Raw genomic sequence first — 12324 nt, forward strand, 5'->3', positions numbered from 1 at the left:
GTCATCTCAAGTATTTGTTATAATGCCTAAAGGCTGACTAGTAGAAAATTGTTTCTAAGAAGGAGGTTTGTTGTGTGATATTTTGGTTGTATTCTGATAAATAAAGCATACTTAGAGTCAGAAGGTGAAGCCAATCACTAGCTGACAAAAATGAACCAGAGAGGTTTGGAGGATAGTAGACAGAGAGGAGATAGGTAGTAAGGTGGGACTGAGAGAGGATCTCGGCCATTTTGGATGAAGGAACAGTAGGGGTAGAGTGACTGGTGGCTAATCCCTGCTTCTCAGATCTTTTGGGTTCTTACCCTGATATCTGACTCCTGGTTTTCTATTGATAAAGACTAATTAGATTAATTCTTCATAGGGTTATTGCCATTACTATATGATTGACAATTGGAGAAGCCTTTGGAATTAGTTTGCAAGAGAAATCTGGAGAACTTTGGAGAAGTGAGTTTGAGAGAGCCTAGAATGAGGTAAGCAGAGCTTAGTGAGTGACTTATGATCAAGATTTGGATTATGCATGAACTCACAAAGGTAAAAAATCTATTTATTAAGGGGTGCAATGAAAAGGACAAACTCAGAAAATATAGAGTAAGGCTGAAGCTGCCACTGATCCCACACTGCCTCTCTACCACTTGGTTCTCTCACTATACCAATCATAAGAGAGGACAAGTGCGTTCTGCTCTCAGGCTTATCAGTCTCTCGTGAAGCACCCCAGGCCCTAAGCTATTAGTGGAATGAATTCCCACAACACTTCCCTATTTTGTCCAAATAAGACGGTTCTAAACCTAATACAAAACATAATACTGTATACAATAAGAACAATTATCAAAGATTGTCTAGGAGAATAAAGGGTAATAACATACATAAAAAATAGAACTAAACCAAGAAGAACAGCATCAATCAAGAAAACACATATTAAATGTTAAGGCTACAGGTAATTGGCAAATAACAGAGATTATTCCAATAGCTGTCCTATCCTGAGGAGTCTAGGTCTTGTACCTAAAATGCCTTGGCTAAGATATGAGAGGATAGTGACTGTGACTATCTAGTCTTCAACACCATCAAAGAACTGAGAAGGAAAATAATATTACCCGAGTAATCAAGAAATGCAAGCGAGGGACTTCCAAAAGGTAAAAGAAATGGCAGAAACAGCTGGCTACCTGGACAGTCAGCCAACACTGGCACAACCAGCTTTGGCTATAGGTCTAGAATATCTGACATACCAATATCAAAAGCAGGAAAGTTCAAAAGACTGTTCTACCAGGTCTTGGCAAGGTTCACAGTTGCTTTTCCTTGAATCCTGCTTGTCCAGTTTGGACAGTGTGTTTCCTGTCAGCAGTTGAGGCAAGGGCAGTTCTTTGCCCAATAGACCAGTTTTGCCAAGAAGAAAACAAGCTCCATATGAAATGTTTTTGGTGTCCAACATCCTCTCAGGAATGGATTGGTGCTGCCAGGAGCAGTTGTTTTTTCATCAACAGAATTGTAAATTATTAAAACATCTAAATGGCATATTCTGTAGGTCTTTGGAGTGTTTGAAGATGTCTACTTGAAGTACAACTCTGTGCACCTAGAGGACCTACTTGACATAACTGTAAGTTATTGGTGACTATAATCCATAATTCACAATAGTCTATACAGCTTCCAGACTAGAGCTTCACATTAAAAAAAACTCTTTAAACAGATGTGCAGCCTGAGGATAATGACCTTGAAATTGTAACAGACATATAAAAAATATCTTCATCAGAGTTAGAAATGTATAGTGCAATATGACAAAAATATCCAAAACTGTATCATATATAAAACATCTTAAGCAGATACAGAAACATACATACATACATATAGTATGAAAAAAATAACTTTATATTTGTGTGCAAAAAACATTTTAAACAGAAATAGGAACATATACAATACGACAAATGTAATTTTGAATTTGAATCATCATATAAATTATCTTAGACAGGAATACAAAATAATTGTACATATGTATTAATATACAAGAATCTATATCAATGTAAATTGTTTATAATTAATATTTGCTAAAATAGTTCATAATTAGATACACTAATCTTATTATCCTATCCTATCTTTCCCCCCTTTTTTCTAAGCCAAATGAGATTCCTGACTCTAACTGGAAAACTGATAGAAATGTGGGCAGTAAAAGCTTTAGTTTTATCAAACAGAAATGGGAATTCACTTCCAAATCAGATAGAGGCCACTCTTAGCTCCATTTTACCCATGACCTGATACTTTCTGGGAGGTTGGCCATAAAGATTATGAAGTATCCCCCACAAAAGTCTCATGTAGAAGCCTTTGTTTCCAAGTAGTGCATCTAATCATTGAGAAGAGATTGAAACTGACAGCTCTGCCCTAGTTAATGGTTCAACTCACTGATAGACTTATATGTAAGATGATGGCAGTGAGATTACAGAAACAGAGATCCATACTGTCATGCTCAGTAGCTCGGAGTTCCCCTAAGTTTTTAGGGACCTGAACTCAAGCCAAACTAGGATTTGTAGTATTAATGTCGAGAATTTCAGGATTAGCCACTTTGAAACTAAGCAGAGTTGGAGACTTTATTACAGGTGTTTTAATACAGTCTTAGGTATGAGGATTAGGAGGGAAAAAGGCTCTCAGGGAAAGAAAGGAAAATAGACTGATTCACATGGATACAGGCTTCTTGAAGAGAGTTGAACAAGGTTAAAAAAAAAAAAAAAACATACCCAAATGTGGGTACAGGCTCCTTAAGAGAGTCACAATTAATTAGCTTAGAATTAGCCATATGTACCACTTTGGTGACTGTCAAATTACATCTGAAAAGGCTGCTACGAAATGCTCTTTATTCTCTTTTGAAAGCGAGATTATACAGTTGCTTAGGAGATGCCTTGATGGAGTTATGGCAGGCTTACAGCTGGGAAAGAAGGCCTTAAATGGTTGGTCACTGTGCTGTAATCCTTGTTGCTTTTGCTGGTGGGAGACAGCAACTGAACTCTGGATGAAAAGCTATGTCCCCTTCTCACGTCACAGAAGTTTCCTTTCTACCCTACCTCCGAGAAAAGTGGAGGCTCTCGGCAGTGAGGCCTGCTTGGGGTGGTATCTCCTGCTGAATCCTCCTGCCTTTCTCTGCTTTTTGGCCATGCTTGGGGGAGGAGCCTTTGCCATGTGTATAGGCCACCCAGAAGCTTTACCTCACCATAGTCTCAGAGCAAACTATCCAATATACCTTGGAGGAAACTTGAATCTAAACTTGAAACTAAAATCATAAGCCAAAATAAATTGTTTCTCTTCAAAAAATGCTTTATTCCTTTTTTATGGGGGTGGAAACTTGTATGTATAATACAGCATGCTAATAGAGGTCACTGAACAATTTTCCAGAGTTGGTTCTCTCCTTTTACCATAGATAGGTTCCCAGGGATTGACAATTAACTGCTGAGCTGTCATGTCTGCTTAAATTCTGCCTTTTAAAAAAAACTCCTCTCAAGGAACTCCAAATGACCTGACAGATTTTGTTGATCCCTCATGGAAGGCATCACCCTCCCTGTGGAGTGGGGGATGGTGGGATAGGAGCTTGTTTGGGGGGCATGGGAGGAAGGGAGGGAGGGAGGAAAGGAGGAAAAGAAGCAGAGAGGGAGGGAGGAAGAGGGAACTGGGATCAATATGTAAAATAAGACTATCTATTAATACAGCTATCAAGTTATGTTTAAAGGGCAAAAAAAATTCCTCTCAAATATTAATTACAAAAATCTAGCCATCACCAAAGTGGTGTATAGTGTCCTTGAGGGACATTCAAGGCAGCGAAGCATTCAGACTGCTAATTTAGCCAGATTTATAGTGATAATTGGAAGGGAAAAGGAGAAGAGCAGGCTTTTTTTTTTTTTTTTTTTTAATTTGCAGTTTAGTCAGAAAAAGAGTGTGTATAAAGTATGGGGGAAGGAATATGAAGTTGCTCTAACATAAAAAAGCCAAGTGCTATACACCTGGAGAAGAGGACCACTGCCTCAAGAACATCTCAGCACTCTGCAAGACTCTTCCATCCACCACAGGCTCAAGGATGTAAAAATGAGAATTTGATTCTAATACTTGAGACTATATCTGGGGTGCCCTGTATAAACAAAGAACCTAGAGAATCACTTCCCATAGTTAGATGAAAGGCCGTTCATGGTTTAAGTGGGCCCAGGAATAGCTTAAACTGATAGGATACCTCGGCAACATCCAAGTAATGTCGGTTCTTCAGTCATGAAGAATGTAAGAACTAAGGGGCCATGGAGGCTTTTGCTGAGGTGTCAAAGAAGAGCCAGGGGAAGCAGGCAGTGTGTTTCAGGGAGAGGATTCCTGTAGGCAGCCTTGCAAGGATGGACTGTGAAGCTGTGAGAGAGGCTGAACCTGCAGCACAGACTCCAGGAAGGCAGAGTGGGTAGCTGTGGGCAGAACTTGCTGAACAAAGTTGAAGGTAGAGAGCAGAGCTAGCCTGAGAGTTCTCTCATGGGCCCATTGGCCAGGCTGCAGGAGTGGTGCTGCTCATGCTCACAGGTACTTACAGGACATCAGTGTGGATCAAATGACACAGAGATTTAAGCTTTATTGCAGGCTTTGTTTGGTGTTTGTCTCACTTTGGGATGACTTCTTACTATTTTTCCACTCCTGCCTTTGGAATATAAATGTCTGCATGTGTCTGTCCCACTGTTCCATGGAAGCATGTAACTTTTGTTGTGACTCTTTCTAAAGCACTGAGAATTTAGTTTGCTGCAGTCTAGGAGACTTTGGGATCAGACTTTCAAACAGCATTGGAGCAGTAAAGAGTTTGCAAACTCCCAGGGATAAACTGAATGTATTATTGGATGAATTTTTTAGAAATGGAACTTGAAGCTAAAGAGTCTGGCTCCAGTGTCTACATGATCTTAACTACTGCACGAATATGTGAGATCCTATCCAAAACAAACATACACAAGCAAAAACAAAAACAAACCAGTGGTGAGGTCAAGGGAAAAAGGAACCCCTAATATATCATTGGTTAGATATAGCAATGAATGCAGTCATTCTGGACGTGGATATAAAAATTATTCACAAACTAAAAGTAGAACTTCCATACAATCCAATTGTACCATTCTTAAGGGGTATATACTGAAGAATCCATGAAAGCATACTGCAGACCCCTTGCACATCTATGTTTACAGTGACACTATTCGCAATAGTCATGATATACTATCAGCCTGGATGCTCACCAACAGACAATAAAGAAAATGTAGCAAATACCCATGATGGACTTGTTGGCTATAAAAAATATGGATTTATGTTATTTTCCAGAAAATAAATGGAACTGAAGGTCACTGTGCTAAGCAAAATGTTTCAAACCCAGAAAGACAAATACTGCAAACTTTCTTCCACATGACAAATGCAGTTTTAAAAAAGGACAGGAAAGAAGGGACTGTTAGCGGAACAGAACAGCAGGATGGGGAAGAGAGGCTAGTGTAACTGGGTAAACCTGATCAAAGTATATTATGCACATGTAAGAAAAAACTACAAAGAATTCTATTATTGAGTTCAATTAGTATATACTAGTAAGAGTAAGTAAAAAAGAAAGCAACTAACTGGGGCTTTGTCATTATTGAAATATAACATCTCAGCCAACCCTGGGCAGCCTCTTCAGTTTTCATCTGACTGTGCACTCTGCTCACAAGGTACATAAGAAATCACTTCTAATACAGGCACAGGTTCTACCCAAAATTCAGCCAGGCTCAGAACTATGGTAAAGTTATCCAGGTCTAACTTTTATATAAAAGGATGCATGTTCTTTTTTTTCTGGCACATGAGAAATAAGAAATCAGTATTGTATATGTTTGAATGTTTCTTCTACCAGGTAGGATCAGACTGATCACATCCACTTCAATGTAGTCCCATCTCTGTATGGAGTCAGTTTCAGGATACATACAAGGTAGTTAGTTACAAGGATAATTTTACCAGCGGTTCCTCCTTTATCTTTTCTAACTGCTCTATCTCTGCAATATGATGTTTGAAAGGTGTTCATGTATCACTAGAAAAGATAACAGATGTTCTTCTACTAGAGGCCAAAAATATTCCCTCTGTCAAGGATACATCTGGGTTTAAAATGATAACAAATGTAAAATATTACAAACAAGACAATATCACTCAAGAAAGCAATTAGTGCATAGTCTTAACACTGTGTATCAGTACTAAGCTGGTACACAGTAAAGCTATTATATCTAGAGAGATAGTATTGGGTTACATAAAGACAGGTTAAGCACTAAGAAATGACTACCAATATATAGGAAAAGACTTTTGGAAAACACAAAATGCCTGAGAGTGAAAAAGAAAATTAGACATTATAACAAAAATTAGAACCTTGTTGAATTTTCTTGTACTTTCTTATGATTTGATGGTATTTTTAGTCCCAACCATATAATACTTTCCCTGCCTAGTCATTATTAAGTTTTATTCTAGTCTTGTTGAGAGGGAATGTGGTAAGGTTTTGACTTATTTTAATATCAAGAAATAAATCAAAGTCAAGATCCACAATTTCATGAAAGAACTAAGTAAATGCATCTATCAAATTCATGAAAGGACTCAGTAAATACATCTATGCCATTTTATGAAAACAGTTTAAGTGGGAGGCTGGAGAGCTGGCTCCAGGATTAAGAGCACCTGCTCCACAGTCACAAGGACCAGAGGATGTGACCATAATAATAACAACTAATGTTAATTAGGTAGTAAGTATCTAGGCAATTTCTAAGAAATTTAATATATTATTTTATTCAATTATAATACCATAAATTAATTTTATTATTATCTCAAAACTAAAGTTGTAAGCACTTAATTTAGTGAGGTCACATAAAAAAGGCTAAAAAAAAGAACTGACTCTGTCCAGACCCACTGTCTGGACACTGTGATTTAATCACAAATTTATTGGGAAAAAGAAAGGCAATTTTTATCTTCAATATCAGAATGTCTTCTTTGAGCTTTTTTTCCTAACAAATGTCTTACTGTTACTATACTGTTAGAGCTATATTGATATGTTGATATAAAATTCAGCAAGGTAATTATAACTGAATTCTAAAGTGGTCATGTGTTTCCAGCTATCAGGGAAAGAACAGGAAATTGAAATGTAGTAGTTTCTTTTTTAGTACATTATAGAAGTTTATAAATAATTTGATTATATGTTTAGTTACCTCCAGGGTTGTTATTATAAGAAGAAGTAGTTTTTAGAAAAAAATGGTTTGATTTTGAGAGAAAAGAGGTTTCAACTTTATCTCCTATTATACAGCTCATATGAATGAAAGCATCTTTTATGTTCTTAAAGTAAATGTTAGCAAGAGTAAATGGATTTTAAGAAAAACAAATACCAAATAAATGATAACTTAAAAAGATGACAGGGAGAGGATCAGACTTTTTCAGAGATGTCATCTTTCTCTGTGCCAGCAAGATAGCTTAGCATGATGGCTGTGCAACCCTGGTGGCCTGAGTTCAATCTTTGGATCTCACAGTGGAAGGAGTTAACTTACTCCGGAGGCATGTCCTCTGACCTCCACATGCATGCTATGCCATGCAGTCTCTCTCTCTCCCTCTCCCTCTCTTCCCCCCTTTCCCTTTACCTCTTTTTCTCTCTCACACATACACACCAAAGATACATACATGAAAATGCATGAATAATAAAAGTTTAAGAGTCTAAAGTGACTCACAAGCTGTAAATGGAATGATTCCAGCACCAAGCAAAAGAGATAACATATTTTGATAACTTAAGATGAAAATAGACATACCTTTAGGAGAGCCAACGCTACATGAAAAATTATGTTCAAACCCTGAAACAAAATAAATAAATAGATAAATAAAGTAGGTATCAACAGGATCCCATCTCCCAGCACTATTTTATTGAGTATTTTCCTAAGACTTCATACATTATTAACAAAACTCCAAATTTTTCACATTTTTACTTAGAATAGTATTATGGATAGATGTGAAATATTTGCTACAGTCTAACTGGTGATGCTGTTTTAGTAGATAACAAGACCTGCTGCATGCAGGGCCTAGCTCGTAGGTGTAGGACAGAGCAGGAAGGTTACAGTAAGGCCAGATCCACTTCCAGCCAGAAATCTGTTTCTTCATCTGCAGAAAGTGAGCAAGCAGACTTGTGCTCCTGCCGCCCCAGTTGTGGTCATGCCTTGCCTACCAGGGTGACACCACCCCTTCCATTGGTGAGCTAAGTACGTCCATCTTCCCTTAACTTGTTTCTATCAGGTATTCTGTTGTAGTAGTGTCAATACAAATACCAGTTAAAACTTTTGCAACATATTTTGTTTTTCTGAAATACTTATTAAAATTCAATATTCTATTTAATACATAAATTTAGTCTTTTATAAAGACTTATTTTTTCTCTCCATTTCTGGGTCATTTCTCCATGTGTAAGAACTGTTTAGTCTATCAATTTGTGGTTTATTTCCCTATGTCCAAGGCTTGCAAAAATCAAGTTCCACGTTCAAGATGGAAAAACTGATGGTGATTTTTTAAAAATTATTGACTTATTTCTCTAATCCTACTCTGAACTTCTGGGTGATGTGGATATCCTGTGAGAGGCAGACAAAACAAGAGAGAAACTCCTATTGAGTGGGTAGATCACACAGGAACCTGACTTCATCACTTGGTATTCCCCCTGTCTGCTTGGTGTTTACATGTTCAGTGTTCACCTGGGGAGGCATTATTTGTGTACATGTAAGTAGTAACCAACAGTGTTTCTGCTGGACCTCCTTTCCTCATTTTCATGAAAACCATGTCAATTTTCAAGCTACTTCTGCAGAAGCCATACTAAAAGCTGAAGTTGAATTCTGGGCTCAGCTCATTGAGAACAGTTGTTGAGCAATTAAATTCAAGAAATATGGAATCTTATGTGCTAAAGGTAACAGAATCAGAAACAATGTCACCAAAGAATGTGCTGATTTCTTTCCATGCAAGTTTTCTTATATGGGACAAAAGACTCTCAGTTGACATATCTCATAAACTCAGGCTGTTGATTTTCCCTCTTCAGAGAACCCATCTGCCTTATAGATGTCAATTAAGTGTATTCTACAAAGGATTTCTAACTTCCCTCTTCAAAATCAGAAGCTGTGATTAGTACAACACACCTAGTGTCTGGTAATGATTAAGATTACATACCTAGTGTCCTGTAATGATTACGACTACATACCTAGTTTCCTGTAATGACTATGATTATATATCTAGTTTCCTGTAGTGATTAGGACTATATACCCAATGTCCTGTAATGACTAGGACTACATACTTAGTGTCCTGTAATAATCAGGACTAGATACCTAGTGTTTCTGTAATTATCTACTAAGCAACTTTCTACAGCCAGGTGCCAAAATTACAAATAAATAAATGATAGGAAAAATGAATGATAAACACAAAATATGTGGCAGACTAAAATATAAAATATGAACCACATATTTTGGTTTTAGCTTACTTGGTTACATCCAAAATTAGAGGGTAAGTGCAACCAGAATCAGAGATGAAAACAAATCAACATTACCATCCCAAGAGATGATTCTAGACTATGATTTTAATTTACCAGCGAGAAAAAAGGTAAAGAAGACTATTTTACATTTTTTAAAATGTGGGTTAAAATTACAATTATTTTCACAATCTGAATTTGTATTCTTACTAACTCAATTAGCTGCTATCTGCCAATGTTTGTAATGCAATAATAATAATCCAGTCTTAACACTATGTAACCCTAATTTCTAGGTACAATGAACTTTCATAATTGAGTGCTTATCAATTGAGTACTTGCCATTAAACTAAATCCAGCATGCCCAGTGTTTCTTTCATGTCTATAGTTCCCTTAAAAACATAACACTTGAGTACTTTCTCTTATACTACTCTCCACTCTTCCTCTCCTTTCCAAAACCTTTGAAGGTTTCATTGAAAATCCTACTGCATATTCAAGCATTATGGCTTTTAGTCATGATGTTAGGCATTACTGTCAAACACTGCCCATACCTCCCTGTTATTAGGTCATGTATTGACTTAACATCTTCAGCACTTTATGTTTTTTTTCTTCAATTAAATTTCCTCAACAAATCTATGGCATATTTATTATGGTTGACATTTTTTGAGTGAAGAAAACTAAATCTCAGAGAAATCACACTGTTGCTAGCTCTTAAAGCCAGGAACAGAGCTGAGGAGTGTCAGAATGACATAGGTCGTTGGTGTTTTCATTAATTTCATCCCAGGTACCTACTTAGTAAAACTTTAGTTAGGTATCCATGGTGACTTAATGATGAATACAATTCTTTGACACTTCTCCCATTGAGTGGTAGGGCATCTAGACTCTCTTCTGAATCTGGGCAAGTGTGCACTGTTCTGATGATAGAATATGGTGGGAGCAATGCAAAGTCAGTCTCTGAGTCCTGGCTTTTAGGGACCAACTGATTCTCTGCCCATCACTTAGTTTGGTTGTTCTTGGAATCACAAAGAAGCACAAGAACACTTAGACCTTCATGTTCTAAGAAGATACGCAATGAGAGGGTATGGTGGACCAGACAATGTCACTAGTAGATCAAGGATTACCAAGATGTTGATACATGAGAGACATGACCTTGGAAGTCAATTGGACTGGTCTAGTTCATGCCACATGGAACAAAAAGTGGTCAGATAGCTGATCCCAAATCAGTAGCTTTTAGGAGACTACGAACAAAATTAATAAGTGATTTTAATTTTTAAAACATTCATTAAAATGATCTAAGAAAATATCTGAAAAACAAGTCCCAAGAATCTCTGCATACCTTTTACTGAATTTCATCAAATGATAGCATGTTACATAATGAGATCATATACAATGAACCAAACCAAGAAATAAGCATTAAAACTTTGTCAAATTCCCCACAAATGTCATTTTTTTTTTTCTGATCTAGGATATAACTCTGGTCCATACTTTGAAATTCAATGTCCAATCTACCTAGTTTTTCATCTAGGAGAGATTTAAACTTATCTCCATGGCCCTGGCACTTCTGAAGAATACTTGCCAGTGGTTTTGTAGAATGTCCCTCAGTTTGATTTCCATTATGATTAAATTTAGGTTATGTTTTTGTACAAATATCACGGAAGTGACAATGTGCTCTTCTCAGCGCACACCACCAGGAGGCTACATGACAACAGTATCCCATCACCAAACTATGGCCTTCAATCCAGTCAGTTCTGGTGTAGCTTGTACCATACAACAAGCAACACATAATCAGAATAGAACCCAGTTTGTCTTTCTTTGATATTTCTCTTTTGTATGGTCTGTACAGTAATGCCCTCCGTTTCTTAAAGAATGGAGAGAGTGATAATTAACAAGCAAAAGTAAAGAGGAACTGATTGCTTTTAAACATAAGACCTTCATCAAGAATATTACACATGTTAGGCAAAAAGCCCATTGCTTTACTCTGCCTCTCTTTAAAGTTTTAAGATAGCTTAGCTGGAATTTGATAAGTAACCAACAAAAGAATTGATTTGGCTCTGGGGATTTTTCATGGGCAACCACTAGAGGTCAGGATTGGAGCATGAAAAATCAAGATACTATTTCATGTTACCAGAGTTTAAGACCCTCAGAAATTATTTTAAAACCCTTATAACTAAGTCTTCCCTATATTACTGATGACCAATACAACATAAAATATACAAACAGCAGGTGATTCTTATTCTCCCTACCCCCAAGTACCATGCTATTTTTACATTTAATATAATTTATTATTTCCCTCAAATGAGTAGTGAATAAGAAGAAAGATGCATGGGACTAGCACCTTTCCCCTGATACACACAGATTTCATTGGTTGACCACTCATTCGCCTATTAGTAGTTCCCTGCAAGTTATGTCTCTTTAGGACACCCACTACATGGAATAGAGACCTTCAATGTGAAGTTTGAAAAAATTGACTCTAATTATATGACTCGCCATTCCTCCCCTACCACTTTCTCTCTGTCTCCTGAACTCAGAACTCTCTGTGTACTAAGCAACAGCTCCACAACTGAGCTATGGTCCCAGACCACATTCCTCTTTCTTTTTTCTTTTCTTTTCTTTTTGTCCTCTTAGAGCAATTCTACTCTTTTTCTTTTACCCTCTGTTGACTGGCTGCCACTAATAGGCACTAGCAGCCATCCCCCCCCCCAAAAAAAAGTAGTGAAAACTCTGAGAATTAGAGGGAATCCAAGTCACCTGTGCTTTGGAGATCTAAAATCTTCTTTCTCCCCAAAGTATAAAGACCTAACCAGGCTTGAACAGATCTTTTTTCACATTGAAATATTTAACTGCCATCAATTTACAGCAGTTTATTGTAAACA

At 37.1% G+C, this 12324-nt stretch overlaps 1 protein-coding gene across 3 annotated transcripts in view; it reads right to left on the reverse strand.

Annotated features, from left to right (window-relative positions):
- Window positions 1-12324, reverse strand: part of Rabgap1l (RAB GTPase activating protein 1 like) — a 569277-nt gene that overhangs the window by 166781 nt on the left and 390172 nt on the right. For all 3 annotated transcript variants that reach the window (XM_051186069.1, XM_051186071.1, XM_051186070.1), the window contains exon 18: window positions 7770-7811. In XM_051186069.1, the coding sequence (XP_051042026.1) occupies window positions 7770-7811 (42 nt within the window). The remainder of the gene's footprint in view (window positions 1-7769; window positions 7812-12324) is intronic.

The sequence above is a fragment of the Phodopus roborovskii genome, unplaced genomic scaffold (assembly GCF_943737965.1).
Source record: "Phodopus roborovskii unplaced genomic scaffold, PHOROB, whole genome shotgun sequence".
Taxonomy (NCBI): Eukaryota; Metazoa; Chordata; class Mammalia; order Rodentia; family Cricetidae; genus Phodopus; species Phodopus roborovskii.